This window comes from Zootoca vivipara, chromosome 3 (genome assembly GCF_963506605.1).
Source record: "Zootoca vivipara chromosome 3, rZooViv1.1, whole genome shotgun sequence".
NCBI lineage: Eukaryota > Metazoa > Chordata > Lepidosauria > Squamata > Lacertidae > Zootoca > Zootoca vivipara.
In genome coordinates this window covers 4,411,932-4,437,588 of record NC_083278.1, presented here as the reverse complement: position 1 = coordinate 4,437,588, position 25,657 = coordinate 4,411,932, and the positions used below count along the sequence as shown (strand labels likewise).

Genomic DNA, 25,657 nt, shown 5'->3' with positions numbered 1-25,657 from the left:
ATATAATTCTGACGACCTGGTTTGGCAAGGACTTCCAATACTATCAGAATCCTTATGCATGCGTCCCTTTATGTTTGATGATACTTTCCAGTATATTAAATGGGGATTAATGTCAATAAATAAAACAAACTTACTCCTTCATTACGGGTAGGGAGCCGTGTTGGTCTGACGTAGTCGAAACAAAACAAAAAATAAAAAGATTCCTTCCAGTAGCACCTTAGATGCCAACTAAGTTTGTCATTGGTATGAGCTGTTGTGCTTTCATGTGCATGCACACTTCTTCAGATACACAACAGCTCATACCAATGACAAACTTAGTTGGTCTCTAAGGTGCTACTGGAAGGATTTTTTTAAAAAAATTATTTTGTTTTTACTCCATTGAAAATATAAATGCCTATGTTTCCTTGCCTTGTTCCCTCGTCTCGTTGCCACCCGAGGAAAGATGCCACACATGTGGGAAGGGGGCGACCAGAATATGCTCTTACTACCATCGTTCTCCATGCTTTATCTCACAGGGACCTCCGACCCATTTTAACCGCATTTTAACGGAGGTACCTTTTGTGCCGCGCCGCTCTCGAACAGGACAGAAAAGCGCATCTTAATAGGAAGCGCGAGAAAGGCCTTGTTTTGTTTTTTTAGGGCGCAGGCGTTTTAACTGTTGGCGTGCCAGGCCGATGTTTCCAGCTGCCCAAAGCGCCCAAGCGAAGGCACCGGCGGCCAAGGAGCGAGGGAGGCCGCGCAAGACAGGGGGGCTCTCGGCGCTCGGCTGGGCCCTTTGCCGGCGCCCACAGGCCGCGCGACGCTCCCGCCCAGAGACGCGGCCTCGCTGCCGGCCTGGCCCCGGCCGCCCGGAACCTTCTGCAGCGAGCGGGGCCGCGGAGGAGCGAGAGGCAGAGGCCTCGGCCGGCCGGCCGCCCACCCAGCACCTACCTGTTGCGCTCGCTCGCCTGCCGGTGGCCCCTCTTCCTCCTTCGCCTACTCCGAGCGAGAGCGCGGCCGGGCGGCTTCCTGCCTGCCTTCCTTCCCTTCCTTGCTCGGCCGCGCCCGCTCCTCCTCTGGCTGCTGTGAGGGCTGCGTCAAACCTCCGAAGATGGCGGGATTCGCGGGAAGGCGGCCCAGGGAGGGAGGGAGCGGAGCCGCCGGGCCTCGCAAGGGCTGGCCGGGGGCGCCCCCCCCCACGCGGGAAGCGAGGGTCTTTCTGTCTGGGACCCGGGCTCGGACCCCGTCGGAGGCAGGCAGCCCCGCTTCGGAAGGCTCCCCTCAAGCACCTGCAGCCGAGGGCGAACCCGTCCGGCTTATCCCTCAGGTTGCGCACTCGGAGCCGCCGAGAACCTCCCGCCGCCTCGCTTCAGAGTCTCAGCAGACCTGTCTGCTTCCCCGGGGGCAGCGGCACATTCCCCCCGCGCGCGTGCGCAGGAACGGGCCCATTTCGTGGAACCGGGTAGTCGGGTCCGGTAGTCGCTCTCTAAGACGGGGGATCAGTGTGCGACAGGCGATGCCGGTGGATGCAGCAGGTGGTTCCCCCTTCCTCTCCTCCCCCTGCAACACCCCCCATCTGCTCCAGGGATCCCACTACCCTCTGAAGCGGAGTTTGAGGATGGGATGCGCGGAGGTCTGCGTGGGTGGGGGAGCAGGCTGATACCACTGGATTGGGGGGGGCACCTTGGAGCCCCAGCTAAGTTGTGCTGAAGTTGTGCTTACTGGGGAGCCGAGCCCCACCTAAGCCCCCTTCCGGAGCGCGCTCACTGTTCGAACGGCAAGGCCGGCTCCCGTTGGGCCTTGGGCGAGTGGGGCGAGATAGACCCCTCGCTAAGATTCTAGGCTAAACCCCGTCGTTTCGTGTGTTACGAGGCTGTGCATTTTTGTGTTTCATATCGCAAACCGCCTTGTGATCCTCGGGCGAAGGGCGGCGGCATAGAAATTTATCAAATAAAATAAAGTAAAGGCCATAAAAACAGCAAAGAAAAAGGACCTTGGTTGTTGCCTTCTGTTTAAACTGTGTTTTGCTGTGTTCCCAGTCGCGATTCCTTCGCGGAATTTCTGGCCGCGATGCTCCGTCCCGCCGGAGAGAAAAGTGCGACAGCCGAACTCGGCAACGAGACGAAGGCGGCAGAAGCGCGTCTCTTCGCGAACGAATAGCTCTGTGTTCACTATCGGCTCCGAGCAGGCGCAGCGCGAGTGGGCTCGCGTTTGGATTAAGATTGTTCCCGCTGAGGCTGTCGTAGCCGCGCGTAACGCATGCGCACTCCTATTGCTGGCGAAAGCGCTTGCCCGTAGCTGTCATGGCAGCTGCTCGCAGGAGGCTCCCGCCTCTGCTTGGCCTGCGATGCAGTAAGTGGGGATGGGGCCGGAGGGGGGGGGGGAGACGGAGGCGATGTTTTGGGGGGAGCGGATAAAATGGTTTTCTGCTCACAAAACCGGAAGGTGTCAGACAATTCTCGAGGGTTGCTATTTGTGTGAGTTAGCGTTTCAAAGAAGCTGCTAAACGAGCAGCTGCCGACCCCTCGGCCACGTGCCCGGCGGGGGCTCGAAGGGCTACAACAGGCACCCCCAAACTGCGGCCCTCCAGATGTTTTGGCAATATGCAATCCCAGACAAGTTTAAGCACAACTCAAATTGCTCTTTTTCTTTTTTTGTAATGAAAGCTACAATTTTCTTTTGGAACAGAATGCAGGGTAACATTTATCCTGGAGATACAGTAATGCCTAAGGATGTATCCATAATTTCTCAGCGCAGATTGAAAGGGCTCCTTAATTGAATTGTACACACTAAAACTCTGCACCTTGTTTATATGTAGAACAGTCATTCTGTAGTGGCAATGTGTACAGATGACAAGCTTCATCATTGTTCATGATTTATTGAAGTGTACATCAACTTCTACTAGTTATATTATGTGCGTGGTCCAGTGTCAACATGTCAACCCATCTTATTTCTGTGTCACGGTTGGAGTTTGCTTCTTAGGCCTCAGTTTAAAATACAGGATGATACTTGCAAGTGTTTCATGTGTAGCTATAACATAATTTCTTCTGCCTGTTATGGGTATTGGAGTATATCTGAAACCCTGTGAATTGGTGTTGTGACCCAGCGTCATGCCCTGCCATCACTACTAGTCCAAATGTTTCTCAAATGCGATTAAGCACAGATATCTCCTCAACAGGTGGGTTGATTTTACACTTTCTCCTCCCGATAACCACCATTCAATCAAATTGATCTTTTCTTTTAAAAAAATGCATAAGATGTAGCACAAGGCTGTTTTGCTGTAATGCAAAAAGGATCATGGAAGCTGAATGATTTATTTCCAGCCATGTTGTAACCAAATTTTGTCTGTTGAAGGGAACTTTTCTTTCTCGGTTGGACACCTCAAGTCTAAAGATGGAGAACCGGCAAAATTTAAGCCACCTCCAAAGCCAGTCATTGTTGATGAATCAAAAACCCAAACAACAGAGACACGGTAATGAATTTTTAATTATATGTTCAGCTGTATCGCATTTGTTATTTATTATAATAGCAAGTTAGCATTTGCATTATTTGTGTGTCTGACAGATTCTTGAGTCCTGAGTTCATCCCTCCTCGGCAGAGAACAAATCCTTTCAAGTTCTACATTGAAAGAAGTGACATGATACAGAGGAGAAAAGTAATGAATATTCCGGAGTTCTATGTTGGTCAGTTATGTCTAAAGTGAAACTTTCATAATAGTGTGTTGGATATGTTACCAAAAATAATGAATTCAATACCAATTCTTTTGGTATTTTATCTTTAATTTAAAAGACATTCCCAAATATTTTAACAAAACAACTGTTGAGTCTTGCGGAATTCTGTACTTGGCCATTGAGATTATCAATCAGTTTGAATTTTCCTGAATGGGATAATTAATGGTCCCTTAATTACATTACCTACATCTCCCCTGGTATGGTGCATAGTATTTGTCCCTGTTGTTTTCCTGAGCACATTTTAGTGGGAAAAAGATGAAATGTGAAGCTATAGGAAAGCTTTAGAAATTAGAAAACTTTGCCTCACTCATCATTCCACATCACTGTAGAGCTGTATGATTGTGTGTACTATTGAAACAATAATTTGAATGCTATTGCAAAGCAACCATTCCATTATGCCAAAAACAGTCAACATGCAAAAGAAACTATATGGAACTAATCTTTTTTGCCTAATATCAAATCATATGCCAAGGTAAATAATAATAAATGCCATGCTTCTTAATGTACTAAAAACTAAGTTTTTTTTTAATCCTTTCTGCCTCTGTTGTTGAGTGTCTAAGCTTTAAATGGTTTCTTTTCTGGCAGGAAGTATACTTGCTGTTTCTACCGCAGATCCCCATGCTAGTGGGAAAAGCAGCACCTTTGTAGGACTTTGTATTCAGCGATCAGGAAAAGGACTTGGTGCAACCTTCATACTTCGCAATATAATAGAAGGACAAGGTGGGTGCATACTTTAATGATCAGTGTTTTCCAGCTTATGGGCTGAGGGAAGTCCTGGAATCCCAACAATGGCTTTAATGGCTTTTCAGCAACATTATGTGGATTTGATGAAAATATATTCCATACAGGGTAACTGTTGGATGTCCTTAAGCCAGGCAGGGCCGTGGTTCAAGGAGCCCTCCGTGCACCGCCCCCATTCCCATAGTTGCTGGGGCTGGAGGAGCGTGCTGCTCCCCCCCTTTATTGGGGTGCGTGTGTGCATGTGCGGAATAGAGCAGACCCAGGAGTCCAGGCTCGCCTCCCTGCACCCTCCGCCTCCTCTCTGCTCTGGTCCCTCCCCTCCGGCTTGGCTTCACTGCCGCGCTGCGCGGTGCAGGAGCCACCGGGGGTGCGTGCAACGAAAGGGGGAGCAGGAGGGCAGGGAGGGGCGGAGGGAGGGAGCGTGGGGCCTGCCTCTCCTTCCTCTTCCTCTGCGCTGCACCAGGTCCGCCAACTGGGACCAGCACTCGCCTCTCCATCCCGGCCGGGCTGGAGGGCGGCTCCTCTGGCAGGGAAGAGGCAGAGGCTCCGGGCGCAGCGCTGCTTCGGTGTGGCGGGCGAGGGCGCCGGATCCAGCCTCCGCCTCTTCCCTGGCACCCGTGCCTCGGTGGCCATGGCAGGTGGAGGCTCCGGGCGCAGCGCTGCTTCGGTGCGGCGGCCGAGAACGCCGTGTCCAGCCTCCGCCTCTTTCCAGGCACCAGGGAAGCCCTGCCCAGCAACAGCAGGAAAGTGAAGGTTGCTGAGGGGAGGGAGGGGCAGGGTCCCAAGCGCAGTGTCGGCGTGTGCACAGTCAGCACAAAGACCGACGGGGCATGCACAGATTGGGTTGCCTCCAAGCTCTCCTCCCCTTTTCTTTGCTTCTCGCAACCTTTTTCTCTGCACTCCCGCCAGCCATATGGTTGATGGGGCGCAGCTGGCGGGTGTGCAGGCGGCCACGCAGCTCCCCCACTTGCTGGGGCGCCCCTCAGCGCCTGTCAGCACCCAGCGCCCTGTAGCAACATGCCAGTAAAACCAATGGGAAGGACGGCTCTGAAGCCAGGTTCAAACAATTAAAATAATGTTACCAAGAATTAATTAAGTTGGCATTAGGTTGCATGCAGGAAAACACTGGATTGGGATGTCTAGATTTTTTAGTTAAAAATATGCATTGTATTGCAGATCCAGTCTATTACCTGAAGTGTTAGGAACACTTTTTATTCTTGACAATCTAGTTAACTCTCCATTCCATCAGCCCCCAAATGTTGTATAACTCCAAATATTGTTTATTCTTCTACCAACAAAAGTTGGTTCATAACAAAGAGTTGTTGTTGTTGTTTAGTTGCTTAGTCATGTCCGACTCTTCGTGACCCCATGGACCAGAGCACGCCAGGCACTCTTGTCTTCCACTGCTTCCCGTAGCATAACAATGAGTACTGTCACCTACTTTTATAATATCATTTTCTGTATTCGAAACAAAAAAATAAAAAGTCCTTCCAGTAGCCCCTTAGAGCAGTGTTTCTCAACCAGTGTGCCTCCAGATGTTTTGGGACTACAACTCCCATCATCCCTAGCTAGCAAGACCAGTGGTCAGGAATGATGGGAGTTGTAGTCCCAAAACATCTGGAGGCACACTGGTTGAGAAACACTGCCTTAGAGACCAACTAAGTTTGTCATTGGTATGAGCTTTCGTGTGCATGCACACTTCTTCAGATACACTGAAAGCTCATACCAATGACCAACTTAGTTGGTCTTTAAGGTGCTACTGGAAGGATTTTTTTAAAAAAAATTTGTTTCGACTACGTCAGACCAACATGGCTACCTACCTGTAATTTTCTGTATTGATAGAGAAATAAAATTTTCATTTTAGGTATTGAAATTTGCTTTGAACTATACAATCCTCTAATCCAAGAGATCAAGGTTCTGAAACTGGAGAAAAGATTGGATGATAACCTGATGTATTTACGAGATGCCCTTCCAGAGTACAGCACTGTTGATGTTAACATGAAGGCTGTCCCACTTTCAGCTATGGAAGAAGTTCCTATCAACAAGGTAGTAGCAAGGAATAACTGGTGTTTGTGACTGGCAACTAGTTATTCTGAAACATTGTTTTGTAATATGAAGTTGTTGCATTGTTCTATTAATTTGTTTTGGTGTTGTGATAGTGGAAGAGGCCCCCATGGGAATGTCTTTCTGCCCTTTGGTCATTAGATTACATTACACTCGAGATGGCTTAGTTCCTTTAGAGCGCAAAACCAGCAGAAAAGAACAGCGTTTTCTTCTTGCTAGCAAGCAATGGCACGTTAGAGCTCCAATGAACTCCTGAGCTGTCTGAAATGGTTACCTTTAGATGTTGACTGGAGTTCTAACACAGCAGAAAGGTTGAAGTACAGAGTTCTTAACTCCTTGTTATCAAGCTTGGATATTGCAGTTTAGCTCTATGGTTAATTGCTATCAGTAATTGGTTAATTGCTATCAGTAATATGGTTAATTGCTATCTTCTATAATATATATATTTTAGTTGCTGTCTTTGCTACATATCCTTAATTAGTTTCTGTCCTCTACATCTCCATTCTGCTATAGCCGTTCTTGAAGGCAACCATGATAAACACCTGCAGGTCTTCAAGTAGGCCATAGCAAAATAAAGAAGATGTTAATTTACGTGCACAAAGATGGGAATTGTTCCTAAAATGTCGTTCCCAAAAAATATTGCTAAGTGCTAAAATGTCATAAGAATTTGAGCATAACTGGCACCAAACTGAGAAAGAAACTCAGTGGGCAGTCCAGGGGATCGTTGGAAGTATCTGTGCATACAGCATTGCTTATGCCAAGCAGGTATAAATGGGATGTCATTAAAGGTCCATAGAGTAAACAAGGTAAAAGGTAAAGGACCCCTGGGCAGTTAATTCCAGTTAAAGGCAACTATGGGGTTGCAGCGCTCATCTTGCTTCAGGCTGATGGAGCCAGTGTTTGTCTGCAGACAACTTTCCCGGTCATGTGGCCAGCATGACTAAATCACTTCTGGTGCAACAGAACACCGTGACAGAAACCAGAGCGCATTGAAATGCCATTTACCTTCCCATTGCAGTGGTACCTAGTTATCTACTTGCACTGGCATGCTTTCAAACTTCTAGGTTGGCAAGAGCTGGCACAGAGCAACGGGAGCTCGCCCCGTCATAGGGATTTGAACCACTGACCTTCCGATCAGCAAGCCCAAGAGGCTTGGTGGTTTAGACCCCAGCGCCACCAACATCCCTGGTCCATTGAGTACATATAACTGAAAGAAAACTACTCGCTGAATATCAAATATATGATCTGACATACATTTCTTTCAATTATGCTAGATGAAAGTCCGAATGAAACCGAAACCATGGTCAAAACGCTGGGAACATCCAAAATTCAATATCCAGGGCATTAATTTTGACTTGTATCTTAATGAAAGACACAAAGCAAAAGTAGAAAAATGGCAAATGCCTTGGGATGAATTTGATATGCTGAAAAAGTACGATACAGTAGAAATTGAGAAGAAAATCTGGGAAGAAGTGAATGAAGAGCTGAAAAAAAAGGTATAGAAATTGTGGAAAACTACATGTAACAACTATCACCATTAATTTTAGCATTTTTTATGTTGAATAATAAACACCCGTATGATCATTTTCAAACTGTTAGCTTTTTGCAGTGTCAGCTGTACTTGTATATTCAAAGCACCAACTATTGCTGTTTGCTTTATATTCTTCAATAAATTCATTTTGTGTTTAATAAGATGATCAAGAAATACTTGTAGGGCATGCAGAATACTTTTTCATCTATGATCATAGGAAACTGGATTGAAGTTAGGTGTAGAACTCCAATTTATGAACAGTGGATGTGTCTACTAACTTTTATGAGGTTTAGATGGAACTATGAAAAAGCCAGTAGCATGTCAACACTGATAGCAGTTGTCATTTAGTCGTGTCCAACTCTTCGTGACCCCCTGGACCATAGCACACCAGGTACTCCTGTCTTCCGCTGCCTCCCGCAGTTTGGTCAAACTCATGTTCGTAGCTTCGAGAACACTGTCCAACCATCTCGTCCTCTGCCGTCCCCTTCTCCTTGTGCCCTCAATCTTTCCCAACATCAAGGTCTTTTCCAAGGATTCTCTTCTCATGAGGTGGCCAAAGTATTGGAGCCTCAGCATCACGATCTGTCCTTCCAGTGAGCGCTCAGGGCTGATTTCCTTCAGAATGTATAGGTTTGACCTTGCTGCCCATGGGACTCTCAAGAGTCTCCTCAGAGCCACTGTCAGAGCCAGGCTCTGTGCTCACATAAGAGAAGATGTTATTAAGTTGTAATGATGAAGATGACAGTGAAGCGTGTACAGTAATAATTTGAGACAGTTCTTCCTAGAGATTTTGTAAGGAGATAGGTGGATGCCCTTCCTCTGAGGCATAGGATTTGCCAATCATCATTACTTTAATCATGTCAAGTTTAGCTTTAGTTGCAAATACAATAACCTAATGCTGACAATGAGTTGGTTAAAGAAGAAATAAGGTGTTAATGTTGACTCACTACAACTCTTCATATGCATCCAACTACATTTGTAAAAAAGAGGTTTCTTCACTGAAGGTCCAAAGGAGAGCAGTTGATTAGTATACTTTCTAGAACTTCCCCGCTCTTTAATTAGTAGAGTCATTCAGTATTATTACTGTAAGAAGCGGCCTATGCCACAGAGCTAAGTGGTACAAAACATTGCATATATTACAACACAACTTCCCATGGGGGGCACAGCTATTGTCAGAAACCGCACTGCAGAATCTCATGTCATTTGCATGTGCATGAAGCGGCAAGGAAGCTTAACAATTTCACAATTTTATACCAAAAGGAAATTGCAAAATACTGTAGTAAAGGAGGGATGAGCAGCTGTTTTTGTGAGTAAGCAAATTAAAGCACAGGAGGAGGAGAAATAAATGGACACTGAGTTACGAGTTACCTTTAATATGTATAATTTAATATACACTATAAACTATACAAAAATAAGACCCAAGCTTTAGCCTACCCTATAAATTTATAGAATATCAGTTTGAGTATTAACAGAGGCAACTAAATAGGTCATGTCAATTTTCATAAATTGTTTATAGTGGAGTTACTGAAGTTAACTACAGTGTTACACTTTTTATTTTATCTCTTTCAAAGTACTGTAAAGGTAAAGGGACCCCTGACCGTTAGGTCCAGTGGTGACCGATTCTGGGTTGTGGCACTCATCTTGCTTTATTGGCCGAGGGAGCTGGCGTACAGCTTCCAGATCATGTGGCCAGCATGACAAAGCCGCTTCTGGCGAACCAGAGCAGCGCACGGAAACGCCGTTTACCTTCCCGCCGTTTACCTTACCTTTACCTATTTATCTACTTGCACTTTGATGTGCTTTCAAGCTGCAGGAGCTGGGACCAAGCAACAGGAGCTCACCCCGTCGCGGGGATTCGAACCGCTGACTTTCTGATCGGCAAGTCCTAGGCTCTGTGATTTAACCCACAGCGCCACCCACGCAGGATGCAGTAGGAATCTCTTAATACCATGTTTTGAAAACTATCTTCCAGGTAGCATTGTAATCACTGAATGCCTCCAATTCCCATCCAAGAAAAGTGACACTGGCTGAGAGTGCCTGGCTGAGAGTGGATCCACAGTGCGACCCCAGAGTGGTGGATCCCATAAACACCGTAGGGGAGGGAGAAACAAACATAAGCTCAAAAAGCAGTCTGAAGTCTCCCAAATGTTTTCCTTATCTAAAGTGCAAATTATATTTTGGGTCAACATACAATATTAGGAGGGTACTTGAGAGAGACCAGTCCCTAGGGAGCAAATGGCTCTGTTGGTAAAGCAGGAGACTCTTGATCTCAGGATCGTGGGTTCGAACACCACATGAGGAAAACAAAGATGCCTGTATTGCAGGGAGTTGGACTGGATGACCCTCGGGGTCCCTTCCAACTCGGCCATTCTGTGAATCTATTCAATGTAAAAGAATCGGCACACTCCCCAGCTGGAGAACTCGGTCCCAGCTTACAAAGTGACCTTCAACAGGGACAAATGTCAGGTTCTGCATTCAGGCAGGAAGAACCAGAGGCACAAATCTCAGATGGGACGCCCCCAGCTCGCTGCTCTCCCTCCCGCCTCATTCCCAAATTCTGGAGAGCTGGGGGAGGCAGCTGGTTTTCTGCTGTTTTCAATTCAACTTTAGAACTGTAGAATTTTGGAGTTGGACGGAACCCCTGAGGGTCATCTAGTCCATCCTCCGGCAATGCAAGAATCACAGATGAAGAATCAGAATGGTGGAGCCACAGTGTGACCCCAGACTCTGGTGGATCCCATAAACACCGGAGGGGAGGGAGAAACAAACACAAGCTCAAAAAACAGTCTGAAGTCTCCCAATGTTTCCCTTATCTAAAGTGCAAATTATATTTTGGGTCAACATACAAACGACATGTATTTTTGGAGAGGGATGTAGGAGAAAGTTTAATTTTCAGTGTGGAAACAAGGACACAAATTTATGGTCATAGTGAAACAGACATGGAGCAATGGATTCAAACTACAAGAAAGAAGATTCCACCTAAACATTAGGAAGAACTTCCTGACACTAAGAGCTGTTCGGCAGTGGAATTTGCTGCCAAGGGGTGTGGTGGAATATCCTTCTTTGGAGGTCTTTAAGCAGAGGCTTGACAGGCATATGTCAAGAATGCTTTGATGGTGTTTCCTGCTTGGCAGGGGGTTGGACTGGATGGCCCTTGTAGTCTCTTCCAACTCTATCATTCTATGATTCTATGATTCTAAGTATACAAAATGGCAGGGTATAGGGTATAAATGTTTTCAGTAATAAGCCCTAAACCTATTTACTTACTGAGCTCAATAGACTTATTCTGTTTTAGGTTTGGGACTGAAACCAAAATTTAAAAGTATGCTTACTCAGAGCATCATTTCAGTGGAGCTTATTTCTAAATATGTCTGTTTAGTATTGCAGCATGTGGCTCCTTTTCAAACAACAGACACCAGGCACTGTATGCATTGTCTTTTGCACACACCTTAAGCAAAGTGAGGAGAAGCAGAGGTGAGAACACCTTCCTCTGCCAGTCTATGTGCTATTTGTTTATTTATTTATTTCTATTATTATTAATAATTATCCAGTTTGTATTAAGTGTGCTGTTGATTATGACTACTCCGTCCCCACATTCTACCATATTAGCTGCCCCTGCAATTTGGCTCTCTTTCTTCATTTTGCATTGGAAATCCAGAACAAACATGGAAACCTTCTTTACAGGAGCAGCATGCACACACACGTCCATTGCCTTTAGCACAGACTTTAGAGTGAAATGTCAATTTATTTTGCATTTGCTTCCTGTGCTGGTTTCTGGTTTAGGAGGGCTGATGTTTGGTGCAGCTGTGTATTGGTGCACATCAAAGCTGCCTCTCTGCCGGATGCAGGTACAGACAAGAGTCAGCTGACACCCAGAACATTCCTGGCTCTCGTTGGCCAGATGTGCAAAATACTGTTAGCTCAGCCTCCCTCCAAACTAGAATGGAAGAAGTGGCAGAAGGAGGAAGTGTCGCATTTCCAGACTTGCAAAATGTCATTCAGCTGCAGTGACATTTTCTTCTTTCTCCTGCTCTGCAGCCATGTCACTCATGCCAGCTAAAATAACACCAGAAACGGAGGGCTGTGGTTGCTGGTCTGGCAGTCAGAGGGTGTGTGTGTGTGTGTGTGTGTGTGTGTGTGTGGTTCTTCCTCCTGATGCTTTGTTCAGCATCAGCTATTTTGAGTTCAGGTCGTACTGTAGTTGTATTTCCACCCAAAATTGAAAGCATCCACTAATGAGCATCACATTTCTTCAGAACAAATATGTCAATTCTCACACCCAAAATGTTGACTACTAAATTTTCTGTGGTTCATGGAAAAGGCTCTAGAACTGATGAAAGTTGGTTTCAGCTTTGCAATTCGAGTAGCATCCCCCCTACCTCCTTTTAATCTAAAATGGTATTCAGAGAGAAAAGTGTGCAGCAGAGGGCAGCTTTCCCTGCACCCTCCCTTCCTTCTCTCTCCTCCATCCCTCCTCTGGGAGTACTTTCTTGGTTAACTAATAGATTGCTGTTTTATTATATTTTCTCAAGAAAACTCAAATGTCCCAGGAAATTCCAATCTTGCCTGTATTGCTGCTCCATGTACTTTACTAGGGCCATTTGCTATGTGAACTGCATGATCCAGTGTTACTGCTGCTCTCCTCCTCTGGGCTGTTTTGTTGTGTTTCTGGGCCATTGAAAAAAGGCACGGTTGCCCTCCAGCGGAGCAGAGCCAGGGTCTTAGTGGGAAACAGATCCCTATACATATTTTAAATGAATCCCCCCCCCAATTAGCTGTGTTCCAGAAAGCTTTATTCCCAGAACATGGGGTGGTCTGCAGTTGTGTGAAGAGGTGTGTGCCACCTATCTTGGCCAAGAATTCCTTAGTTGAGGGTGTTTTATGTCGGGGGGGGGCAGGTAAGGCAACATGGCTCGGCCCATCCTAGGCTCCACCCACTGCACTGAGCTCTCCATGCCTTGCACCTCCCACTTTCCCTCTCAGGAACAGGCAGCCATGCCCAGGGTTCAAAACGCTGCCTTGCTTGCACCAACCCCAATGACCACTTCAGGACTCAAGGCAGACTTGTCCCTTTTTCCTTTTGCGCTTCCTAGAAACATTTTTAAATTGTTGGAGTGCTGTGGTTTTGCATGCGGAGTGGAGAGTGGTTTGCAGTGATTTTGGGGAGCAACTTTTAGGAATTTTGAGGAACTAGGAAAAATGGGGAGAAATGGAAGAAACAAAAAAGCAACAGGCTCCTCAACTCCCTTCTAAAGGAGAGCTCTAGTTAGCTCAACTGTTGGGTGTTTAAAAAGGGGACTTAACCGTAGCAGCTGGAGTGTTTTAAAGGAGAAAATCCTATCAACCTTTCCAAAATAAATGCTTGAAAATTATTGTCCCAAGTTTAAGCCATCAGGTCAGGGAAAGGATGCCCCTGAATTTTGGACTTTATGGAACAGATATGCCTGGACCTGCATGAAAAAAAAAGCTGCATGAAAAAGCTGAAAAGCTGAGCTTAGCTACCTGCTCATGATTCAGATGTTGTCTGTAAACTTGCTACTAAAAGCCAATTGACAAGGTGAGTACAGCTCACAGGTTGTAGAAGGAGCTGTGGCTTTGGAAAAGGAAGCCTGTAGCCACCCAATGACTTAGTGTACCCACTTATCTTATAAGAGGGCCTTTGGGTTTATCTGGTTCTTACTGAGCTTGGCGACATCTACAAGCACAACCGTTAAGAAAAAGTGACACATTTACATCCTTCCGTTTCCTTTTATTCAGTTTTTGACATCATACTGTCTTGTGGCATTAGGAAACATGGAAGGAAGTGAACCGGAAGTCAAAAACTGTTTTGTTCACTTGAGCCCCGCACTTCATGATGCCACTCACTTTATATGGCCACACTATGAAAGGGGAGTGTTGGATCTCACTCCTAATCTGACAATTAAGGAAGATAAAGGGGCAGGGAAACATTTAGAAAACAACAAAAGACTGAGTATTGAAACATACAGGGGTTTATTTCCCCCCCAGATTCAGCACTTTCTTATTGTACAATTTTACAGAGGAGATTTAGGAAGATTCTTTTAAAAAAACCAGGTTACTGTATGTTCTTTTTCTGCTTTTTTTTTTTGCTTTTTTTGCTTTTTTTAAAAGGAGAGACATCACCTTGCCTAAAAAAGGTCCGTATAGTTAAAGCTATGGTTTCCCCAGTAGTGATGTATGGAAGTGAGAGCTGGACCATAAAGAAGGCTGATCACCGAAGAATGGATGCTTTTGAATTATGGTGCTGGAGGAGACTCTTGAGAGTCCCATGGACTGCAAGAAGATCAAACCTATCCATTCTGAAGGAAATCAGCCCTGAGTGCTCACTGGAAGGACAGATCCTGAAGCTGAGGCTCCAATACTTCGGCCACCTCATGAGAAAAGACTCCCTGGAAAAGACCCTGATGTTGGGAAAGATGGAGGGCACAAGGAGAAGGGGATGACAGAGGACAAGATGGTTGGACAGTGTTCTCGAAGCTACGAACATGAGTCTGACCAAACTGCGGGAGGCAGTGCAAGACAGGAGTGCCTGGCGTGTTCTGGTCCATGGGGTCACGAAGAGTCGGACACGACTAAACGACTAAACAACAACAACACAGTACAGAGCAAAAAGCAATAGACAACGTTTCTGGTGCTGGTCTCATTGTACTCTGAGGAGTTCAGAGCGTCTCCCCAGGCTAGATGATTTACAGAGGTGGTGGCGGCAGCAGCAGGAGGGAAATGCCAGGCGGGCAATGATGGCGAGTCCTCTTCCGTAGCCTCCCGGGGCTGCTCTGTGGCTCTGCTGGCCTCGCCTTCAGGAGAAGCATAGAGCTATGGTGTAAGTCTCTCTGCTTTCCATATCTCACCCACAACTCTGCCCCATTTCGCCTGCTTTGCAGATGGAGTTTTGTTGGCATAGAAGATGCAGAGCAGGGCCAGAGTGCTCTGACAGCACAGCCAAAGGTTGCTTTGGCATATTTTATATAGCAGTGGCAGATTATTATTATTGTTGTTGATGGTGTTATTTTTGCACATGCACGAGCACACACACACACACTTAGAATTGTGCCCTAAATTCGTTTGAACTGTAAAGTTTTAAGGGACCACAAGGGTCATCTAGTCCAACCCCGGCCATGCAGGGATCTTTTGCCCAGTGTGGGGCTCAAGGGCCTAAAATGTGCATCAAAACGTAGCAGTGTTTAGATAGGGCGCGCACTACGTATTTAGGGTTGAGAGGAGTGTGAGCACATTCCATTTTCTGTAGCAGCTTTGAAATGGTGCCGCAATGTCTCTGATCCCTCCAACAAGAGCCTGATGGAGGGCCAGAGGGTGTTTCTCAGTTTCCTGCAAACTTTCACAAGCCAATTCTTTGTCACGTAGAATTTTAAAAATACAGCTTGCTATTTTTTGTTTGTTTTCGATTACAAAAGCGTTGGAGATGAAAGTCCGTGTCTAGCTAGGGCACCCAAGCCAAAGGCAGCGCGTCTGGCAAGCGAGGGAGCAAGGCGCGCTCTCGGCGGGCCAAGGATCGTTTGGACTGCAGAGGACGCGCGCGCGTCTCCGGGGAAGCGCTCGGGGCTCCTCCTGATGCGGGGATGACACGGGGTGGGGAGGGGGGTGCCAGTGGGGGGGTGAGTGTCGGGGGTGGCGATGCAAACTTTTATTTTGCTCAGCAGGAAAAGGGGGGTGTCCTCTGGGTGCAGCTTCCCCTTGGCGTTTGGCTGGGGCGCTGGCAGCCCCCTCGCTGGGGTTCGCAGGGGATTTTTCTCTTTTCTCCCTCTGTTCATTCATTCCTCTCTTAAAACGGCTCGCTGCTGTGTTCCTTTTTATATGCTTTCACTCGGCAGATCTCTCTCTTTTTTTTGACCTGGTTAACGAAGAAGTGGGACCCCCCCCCGACATGTCAGGGCCAAGTTTAGATTAGACGAGGCTGGCGAAGTTTTCCATGTCATTTCCTGTTGCTGCCCTCCTGAGCAGAGCATGACCCACCCACATTTCAGGCTCTCCTGAAATGCGCGCTCCCTCTTTTCTTTCTGCCCCAGACACCTCTCTCTCTCTCTCTCTCTCTCTCTCTCTCTCTCTCTCTCTCTCTCTCTCTCTCTCTCTCTCTCTCTCTCTCTCTCTCTCTCTCTCTCTCTCTCTCTCTCTCTCTCTCTCTCTCTCTCTCTCTCTCTCTCTCTCTCTCTCTCTCTCTCTCTCTCTCTCTCTCTCTCTCTCTCTCTCTCTCTCTCTCTCTCTCTCTCTCTCTCTCTCTCTCTCTCTCTCTCTCTCTCTCTCTCTCTCTCTCTCTCTCTCTCTCTCTCTCTCTCGGATGCGTGCAGAGGACCCCCTTGGCGCTCGCCTTCCTGCTGCCGGGGGTCTCCGGCGAGGCTTCCTTGGTTGCGCGCAGCTCCGCGGAGAGGAATCGTGAAAGGTAAAAAAGAACGAGGAAGCCCTGTCTCTCCTGGGAGAACAAAGCCACGGGAGGGGGCTGGGAGGGAGAGCGGGGCGCGTGCGTTGCTTTTCCCCGGAGCAACTGGGACCTTTGACAGCTCCAGGTCTGCCGCTCTTAGAGGAGGAGAGCAATGGCCGGGCGGGCACTCCGCGAGATCCGTCCAAGAAAAGGCCGGGGAGCCGAGGCTAGCACTTGGGGGCCTGAGGTCCCTTTGGTGGGGCGCTGGCTGCTGAGCACCCGGAGTTTGCTTCCAGAACCAGGGATTTCCCGTCTGGTCAGAAGCAGGTTCCGGACTAACTTTCCATTTGGATTAAGAGGAGGAAAAGCTGAAGGCAGCAGTTCAGAATGAAAGACCCCAAGGGGAGGGGAGGGGAGGTTCCTCAGGAGAGCCTTGGAAGAGGTCTCGAGCGAGACCTCTTTCAAGGCTTGTTTGGCAAGCAGTGGCTCATTCGCCGTGGAATAATTCGAGAAAAGACGAATTCAGGAGAAAAAGCAGCACTCAGAGCTGGAAAGAAGCTGTGAATACCAGCAAGCATGGCGCTCGAAATGTGTGCTATTTAGTTTCTGTATATGGTTGTTTCCAGGAGAATATATGGACCTACGACACTGCTTTAGTTTTGGACAGGTCTTCAGAGCTTGTGCTTAATACATACCCTCTAGCATTCATCAGATGAAAATAGGGACATTTATCACTCCCTGCCAACTGACCCTCCTTGACCCACCATTTTTTGTCAACCCCCTGCTGCTGCAGAGCATTTCCACCACCCCTACACCGATGGGACAGAGCACGCCCCCCCCTCCACTGTCCGGAGAAAGTCCCTGAATCCTGAATCCTGATTTCATTTTTTTCTTTGGTAGATTTACAAACAGCACTGGCGGGGGATATAGGGACATCCTAGGATCCCATAATTGCATTTTCACTTTTAATTTGTATACTGCCTTTCTATATTACTATTCTCAAGGTGGTTTACAAGCTGAAGATACAAGAAAATAGACAGCAAAGATCACACACATAATCACATTCTGATCCAACACAAAAAGACACAATAACTTTAAAATAAACAGCTTATATCTAATAAAGTAATATTGCCAGCTCAAGAAGTCTGAAACTGGTATCACGATGTGAATTTCATACTGGTTTCAGACGAAGAATGAGAATATCACTCAGCTCTGGACTCAAGAACCCTTTGTGATCGAGTAAGAAATGAAGAGGCATTCCCAAACATAGGGGAAAGAAGCCCTTAGAGATGTGCATTCATGAGCCTATTGAGGGGATCAGAGGCTCCCATTGGAGTCTCCTGGACTGGTCTGACGGCTTTGCTAAGCCCTGACTTAGGAGCATGGAGGCTTCCCTGAGGCACCGGCTGATGTGCTGCCTGGATCTCAGTCTGTGGTTGCCTGTCATTTGCCCAAGAAAGGGACCTTTCTCCTGCTAATGTGGACTGACCTTTGCAGCTGATTGGGTTTTTTGTTTTTTGTTCTGATTAGCCAGTCACAGTAATTATTAACTGTATTTTTATTCTTAAACGGTGTTTAATATTTTGAGGCTGTGCAGTAATAGAAATACTTGGATAAATAACAAATGTGTTCAAAAATGCTTTTGTTCCTGTTCTGCCTTTTAAGTAGTTTTTGCTAGTTCATCTATTACAGCTAAGAGATACCCTGGTTCCCCTATTTTAAGACGTAGCCATAAAATAAGCCATAGCAGGATTTTTAAGCATTCAAGGAATATAAGCCATACCCCGAAAATAAGACATAGTGATAGGCGCAGCAGCAATCCCGGCCGTGGCAGGAGGAGGAAAAAAAAAAGACATCCCCTGAAAATAAGCCATAGTGGTTTTTTTTGGTTTTTTTGAGGAGAGGAAAAATAAATATAAGAACGGTGTCTTATTTTCAGAGAAACACGGTAGTTACTGTTTTTGGGATTGTTAGAACATAAATTCATTCATTCGTTTGTTTGTTTGTTCATTTATTATAGCACCCTCCATCCGAAGATCTCAGGGTGGTTCACAAGATTAAAGTACAGGATAAAAGCACAAAACAAATACGGTAGTTAAAACAAAAACAACACCCACCTCGTGCCACAAAAACATTTAAAAAGCTGTAGAATATTTATCTGTCTGACTGCAGAGAAACGTTTTTGCCTGGCACTTAAAGATGTCTAATGAAGGCGCCAGCTGAACTTCCCTGGGCAGAACAGTTCCTAGAATTTACGTTACTACCAAGCCTAAAGTTCATGCTCTGCTACTTGGCCTTGTAATTGTCTGGTGTTTGGGTGCATCTTATTTGCAGGGTCTGTATTGGAGCCTTTGCTTCAGTTGCCTGTTGTTGCGCCTAAATAGCAAGTTTTGATTTCAGGTCTCTCTGTAAACCAGGGCAAGCATATGACTGAGGGCCTTTGCCTATGCAGACCCTCCAAGTGCCCCTATTTTCCAGGGACAGCACTGATTTACAAAAACTGTCCTGATTTTCCTTAGGACGTCCCTATTTTCACTGGAGAAATGTTGGAGGGTATGGATTTATCCAACCCCTGATCCCTCTGAAGGTAATCCAGTAAAGGGATTTTTTTAATGTTTAATGTTTTATTATTATTTTTATATATGTTGGAAGCTGCCCAGAGTAGCTGGGGTAACCCAGTAAGATGTGTGGGGTATGAACAGTAAAATCATCATTAAGGAATTTTCATCAGAGAAATTTTGGAGGCTCTGCCTTTGTGAAATAAATGTTGTCACACTGAATGGGGTGTATGTCACTGATAATATGGTGTTGTCACAGGCAGGGGTGAATCTAGGTTTCATTTCACCTGAGTCAAAGATGCAGTTTGGCAACCCCCATGTGCATTTGTGTACACACACAGGCTGGGAGCCTCAGGGGAGCCCCTTCTGGAGGCGTTAAAGGTAAAGGTAAAGGGACCCCTAACCATTAGGTCCAGCCACGGAGGACTCTGGGGTTGCAGCACTCATCTTGCTTTACTGGCCGAGGGAACCGACGTTTGTCCGCAGACAGTTTTTCCGGGTCATGTGGCCAGCATGACAAAGCCGCTTCTGGCGAATTAGAGCAGCGGACGGAAACACCGTTTACCTTCCAGCCGGAGCAGTACCTATTTATCTACTTGCACTTTGACGTGCTTTTGAACTGCTTAGTTGGCAGGAGCAGGGACCAAGCACCGGACGCTCACCCTGTCACGGGGATTCAAACCGCCGACCTTCTGATCGGCAAGCCCTAGGCTCTGTGGTTTAACCCACAGCACCACCCGCGTCCCAGAGGCGTTACCCAGAGCAATAAATAAATAAATAAATAAATCTCTGTTCCCTCTCCCTTGCTCCCCCATAGCTCTGGCTCTGGTGTTTGCTGTAGATAACAAGTGGTATTCTGTCACTTTCTTTTCTGGATTTGGAAATGATCTCCCAGGTATCCGTTTGCCTCCTTTTCTTGATTGTGGATCTTTGTCAGACAAGCTAGAACAAATAGCTCTAGACAAGGGACAGTGTGCCGTGTGCTGAGCAGAAGCTTGCTGCCTACAGAGATTTGCAGCAGTCAGTACATTTGTGACATATGATGGTGCTTATATGGCAACTGCATAGTTGTAGTGGGTGGTCTAGAACAGGGGCCGGCAAGGTTTACCTCCCCTGGGCCAGTTCACTCTAGCGGAGATCCCTCTGCGGGCCGGATTGCACAGACACAATTTCTGGCGCTGCGGAAGCAAGTCCCTGTGCTGGTTTAGTGTAGCGCGTGGGGACTTGCTGAGCAGGGGGTTCGGTTCAGGGGCGGCTCATGGGCCAGTTAAATGACCCCCGTGGGTTGCCGACCCCTGCTCTAGAAAGTGGGCCTGCTGCAAGGATGGCTCTGCTTCCAGGTTGCTGCTGCTGCTGTTATTACTCCTGCTACAATGTTTATGTCTCTCAAATGTGATGCACATGGTTTCAAAGTCATGTGCATAAGAAAACAGAAATGATAAGAACATAGATGCAATTACAGTAACCAGAACTGCAGACCAAACATTTTAAGTGAGTGATTCATCTTTATTCAGCCATTTTAGAAATTGGATTAAGAGTCTGTCAGCATGGACAGAACGTATCTAGCTGAGAAACGTTCAGGATGTCTTCATGACAGACCCACAGGCAAGGGAGACATCCCGCCAGGATTTCAGCTACTTTCACTTTACCATCAAGCATCACCATCAGATATGTGGGCTTCCCCCTCATTACAGACTCTTAATCCAGTTTCTAAAATGGGTGCATAAAGATGAATCATAATTACTATTAATTTTATGTCTTTCTGCCTGGCTGACTCTCTCTCTCTCCCCACAGCTCTCCCTGGAGGAGAGAAGCACAAGCAAACATTGGCTCAATTGTGATAATAGATCATAAGCTGTAAACTCTGCTTTGCTTTCTGGGTCATGATTGGAGGGCCAGGGCTTGGGAAAAGCACTAAGATATAAAACTGATCAGGTATCTGTGATATGTAAAGTGGCAGAAAGGAGATTTCTAAAATTAACAGCAGTAGTAGTAGCAGCAGCAGCCCCTTAGTTTAAAAAACACATCAACACACTCATCTATCTAGTACGGCAGAACCAGTTGAGCTACCCTAAAGCCGCCTCAGCATGAGACCCCAAAGAAGAGGCCAAGTTCTGGTTCTCTCCCTACCTTCCTCCCTTGCAAACATATTGTGGATACTTAAGCACTTTTACAAATAGCAGCTAACTAAACTGAAAAGTGCCGCTTCTCTCCATCTTTTCTGATTCTTTCTCTATCCTCTCCATTTGCAAAGAAACAGAAGGCATTTATTAATAAAGGTAAAGGGACCCCTGACCATTAGGTCCAGTCGTGACCGACTCTGGGGTTGCGCGCTCATCTCACATTATTGGCCGAGGGAGCCAGCATACAGCTTCCAGGTCATGTGGCCAGCATGACAAAGCCCCTTCTGGAGAACCAGAGCAGCGCACGGAAACACCGTTTACTTTCCCACTATAGCGGTTCCTATTTATCTACTTGCATTTTGATGTGCTTTCGAACTGCTAGGTTGGCAGGAGCTGGGACCAAGCAACGGGAGCTCACCCCGTCGCAGGGATTTGAACCGCCGACCTTCTGATCAGCAAGCCCTAGGCTCAGTGGTTTAGCCCACAGTGCCACCTGGGTTGACAGGAGCAGGGACCAAACAACGGGAGCTCACCCCATCGTGAGGATTCGAACCGCCGACCTTCTGATCGGCAAGCCCTAGGCTCTGTGGTTTAGACCACAGCGCCACCCGTGTCCCTCACTTATTAATACTTAGCAGCTAATTGAGATTTTCTTGCTTGTTTGTTTATTGCATTCATATCTCAATTTTTCCCCAAGGAATTAAATCAAAATAGAGGCTCAGGAGGGTCCCCTGCCCTTCCTAAGCCACTCCTAATGAAATATGCTGGAATGTTGTTTTCAACCCTGGAGACAGGGATGGGACATAGACATGGTTGCGGTTGTGTGTGCTGTCCAGAGATGAGTATCCAGCCCAGGAGATGGTCAGAAACAAGTCCAGAGCATCTCTTAATGTAAGATATTGGATATGCATGTAAGGAACATGTAAGGTTTAGGGTGGGCAGTGCCCTACCTGCCCCAATGGACCAGTCTCTAGGGACTTGGCATCATAATGACACCTGGTGTTTGGGTGCTTTGAAGTCCCAAAGTTGGGACTTCACAGCATCATGTAGGACTTGCAAAGAGCCCTTTAAAGCATTTGAGGTGCTGCCCATCAGCTGGTAAGTGGTAAAGCCAAAGCCTGCTTTCCATCTGCATCAGCTCCCCAAGTTTATGGACAGCTCCAGCTGTGTAGCTCCTGCTGCCCCTTGCCAATGCACAACCGAGAGCACACTTGAAGGCTCTCAGTTCTTGTCTCTACCTCCACCACACCTGATGGGCAGGTAGGCATGGCTTGGGGGAAATGGCCTTGCAGGTCAAATTTGCAAGACCCTGGCATGTGTCCTGTGGTGCAGTGGCTTCCCACCCCCGCCTTAAAAGGTGGGGACCACACTGACCCTAGTCAGTAGTATAGCACACCTTAATACATGTTGCAGCCTATATCTTCTTCACTCTATAAGAGCTCAGGCTAAGGGAGGCTTGTAGTGCTCTCCAGGCCTCCCCTCCTCCTCTGATCCAGCAGATGAGCTGAGGAAGGGAGAGCCCTCCTCCCACTCTCCTTTAGTGTTCAGGGATTGGGTCTTCTCTTTTTAGAAAAGGTGGTGGCAGAAGGTACGTGTGTGTGTGTGTGTGTGTGTGTGTGTGTGTGTGTGTGTGCAGCCTTCTCTAAAGCCAGTTCTGAAGGCATTAGCGATCCTGGCTGCTTTGTTCAGGCCAGCCACCACCACTTCCCAGGTGGCTTGGCTTTCCTGTGGACAGGTTGTCCCAAGAAATGCAGGTAGCATCACTTGCTGCCTCTGAAAAGAGACTTGCGTGTCCTCAGCTGCCGTTGCTGCAGAACCTCTGGGCTTTCTAGCAGCTGCAGAACTGACCTTTACAGAAGTTTTAAGGGGGGGAATGACTGGGAGTGGGGCTTGTGCATCACCTCACATTATTGTAAGCAAAGTTGTACCCCCCACTCAAAAGCCCACCTGGGGAACGTAGCTCCCTTTGCTATCTTTGGGATGGATTTTGCTCTCCCACCGAAAAATGACCAATATTCCACTGTGAGGACTTTCAGATCAGCCCTGCCTACTTTCTCTTGCAGATGTGTGTCACCTCAATGTCCTTCTGTCCCTCTCTGCGTCCTCCAGCAAGCTTGCCCTTCTCCCTCGTGCCACGGGGCTTTCTCTCTAGCCCAGCTGAACTGGATGGGAAAAGCAGGGAGTCTGTGAGCTCTGGAGTTCCCTTGAGCTAGAGAGGGAGCAGTTTGGGGCTGAAAGGTTGAAGGCTAAGTTGCAAGGAGGTGGACTTTAGACTAAGACAGGCCAACAGAATCTGACTGTTTTCATTCTGGAAGGGGATGGCAAAAAGGAATTGCCTTGAAAAGTGGGGAAGAAATTCAGCAATATTTTGTGTGAAGTACGAAGTGTGAAGGGTCTTTCTGCTGAGTGGTCCAGGGTGGTGAAAGTTTTACACTGGTCTTCAGAACAAGACCAAACTGCACATTGTCAAATGCACAGCACACTGTTGCACCTTCAATTATTATAAAATTCCTTGCCGATGAGGGGCTCCCTTTTGATCTAAGTTTGTGGGGAGGGGGGATTTCTCTCTACCTCCCTCTAAGAAAAATTCTCCTCTCCCATCCTCATTACATATCATAGGCATCCGGCCCGGGCAAGGTGTGTGTGTGTGTGTGTGTGTGTGTGTGTGTTTTCATCCCAACTGCAGCAGTGGGCAAGAAGAAATAAACCTCCCCTCCTTGCATGCTTTGAGCAAGACCAATTGGGAACCCCATATCTATAGCAAATTTTAGAAAGGACACCTAAAAGAGGACAGCACAATTTACTCCAGCTCCTCCTCCTCTATAGCACAAGGAGTAACAATCTTCTTGACTTTAGACAGCCTCATTTCTTGGACCAGATCCTGATGAATGTTGTGTCTTTCTCCTCAGCCAACCGATTATCTGGTTCGAGTGACGTCCCCCTTATTGCTTCATCAGCCCAATGCAATCTGAGAAGGGCTCAATGAAGAAACCTGCTTCGTTGGTCTTTGTATGACTATACCCTGCTTGTTCTGTAACAGCCCACACCCTGCTTACCTAAGAATAAGTGCCATTGAATTCAAGAGTGCTAGAAAAATGCAACCTGTGCAAAAGTAGTAGTACAACTCATGCAACACGTTGGCGAAAAATATTCACACAATTATTGCCAAAATGATATACATTGTTTATCGATCTTATGAGACAAAGGCAAAACCTAACACAATGCCACAGAAACTTACAAACTACCCAAACTAAAATGAACTTGTAACATCTGGTTTCACTAGGTTTTTCCAAGTGCTTGGCTCAGTTTTTTGTTTTCTTTGTATCTTTAGGTAGGTTCATGAGGATTCCAACAAAATACCATAAATGTAGCTGAATATTAGACATTTGTTGAATAATTAGTGTAGAAATCCATGTTTGACTGTCTCTCTGCTCCTGTTGACAGAAGATAACTACATGGTGATTGATAACAGTCTGACTGTTAATCACTTTATCTCCAAAGGGTGATCTGGAAGTTGTCCTCAAATGCTTTGAGGCAAGGCTGTTTTTCTGCTGTCTGCACCTGGAGGCTTGGAAAGGAGTTAGTAGGAGCTGGCAAGCTGGGGAGTTGTCATTGTTATGAAAAATGTACCCCAAAATGCGTTGCCTTTTAAGAAGGACAGACGCGGGTCGGAAGCTCCAAAATTTGCACTAAGTTCAGCTCCGCCAGGAAAATGACAGAGACCACACGATGCTGTCAGGAAAAACAAACAGATCCCTTTATTGCAAAAATGTAGAACTACAGCTGTAGGGTCCCTGCCTCTGGAAAAAGGAAGGACCCCGGAAAATGGTAAAGTCCCCTTATATACCCTCCTGTCCCTGCATGGAAATCTCTGGACTGGGAGGGAGGGGGAGACAAGGGCGACGGGTGGGGGATCGGATTAGCTGGGTGCGGAGATGACTTTTCCTTTCAGATGGAGAGATGTCAATCACTCTTCTCCTGTTGCTGATGGTGCTCCCTGTTGTTTGGCAGGAAGGGCAATCAGTCGAGATGGGTGCAGAGGTGGGGCAGTTCCTGGCAATTTCCGTGGGGTGGAAGTCCGCCCGGCAGGTGTTTTCCTCCAGGCCATGGAAGGGTGGGCTACGTTGAGGATGGCAATTTATTTGAATAAAGTTGTTCCAGCTAATCCCTCTATTGTCCGTGTGTCCTTGAATGGGTATAGGGTGGTAGTAGGGCAAGGTTCAGGTGGGTTGGGATCATACAGGGTTCATACAGAAAATATACCTGGAAAACATACCTAATACAGGGATTTCTAATTAAAAGGTAGCAGTCCTGACATATACAGTTCTAAGATATAAAACAGCAATTCCAATACAGAGAGATACTAGCAATTCTAATACAGAGGCAGCGGATAGAGATTTCATGGTAAGAGAACATATAATAGGCAGTATTATTAACTTGAGTAGAAAAGTGTCACTTTGGATTTGGGCGGTTTCCCCCCCCTTCTTCTGGAAACATTGTTTTGTTCTGGGCAGAGGGGAGGTGGAGAGGGGAAATGT

At 46.8% G+C, this 25,657-nt stretch overlaps 3 protein-coding genes across 7 annotated transcripts in view; 2 read left to right on the top strand and 1 right to left on the bottom strand.

Moving 5' to 3' along the window:
* Positions 1 to 2,102, bottom strand: part of ITSN2 (intersectin 2) — a 72,780-nt gene extending 70,678 nt beyond the window's left edge. For 2 of the 3 annotated variants that reach the window (XM_035110351.2, XM_035110348.2), the window contains exon 1: positions 931 to 1,069. The gene's annotated coding sequence lies outside the window, so the exon portion shown is untranslated. Of the gene's footprint in view, positions 1 to 930; positions 1,070 to 1,972 lie in introns of those variants that run through there. The other variant, XM_035110349.2, reaches the window with a different exon arrangement.
* Positions 2,103 to 2,119: 17 nt separating this feature from the next.
* On the top strand, positions 2,120 to 8,615 carry MRPL19 (mitochondrial ribosomal protein L19). Of its 2 annotated transcripts, none has more exons than XM_035110359.2 (6): positions 2,120 to 2,331; positions 3,334 to 3,451; positions 3,544 to 3,662; positions 4,296 to 4,430; positions 6,316 to 6,497; positions 7,790 to 8,611. In XM_035110359.2, exons 1-6 carry the CDS (start codon positions 2,283 to 2,285, stop codon positions 8,015 to 8,017), a joined length of 831 nt encoding a protein of 276 aa, XP_034966250.1. In that variant the 5' UTR covers positions 2,120 to 2,282; the 3' UTR covers positions 8,018 to 8,611. The 2 variants fall into 2 exon arrangements, with proteins under 2 accessions (XP_034966250.1, XP_060128339.1); XM_060272356.1 differs by lacking the exon at positions 2,120 to 2,331 and adding an exon at positions 2,378 to 3,157 and having other exon boundaries at positions 7,790 to 8,615.
* A 7,706-nt stretch (positions 8,616 to 16,321) lies between these two features.
* EVA1A (eva-1 homolog A, regulator of programmed cell death) overlaps positions 16,322 to 25,657 on the top strand; it is a 56,957-nt gene continuing 47,621 nt past the window's right edge. For both annotated transcript variants that reach the window (XM_035110345.2, XM_035110347.2), the window contains exon 1: positions 16,322 to 16,459. The gene's annotated coding sequence lies outside the window, so the exon portion shown is untranslated. The remainder of the gene's footprint in view (positions 16,460 to 25,657) is intronic.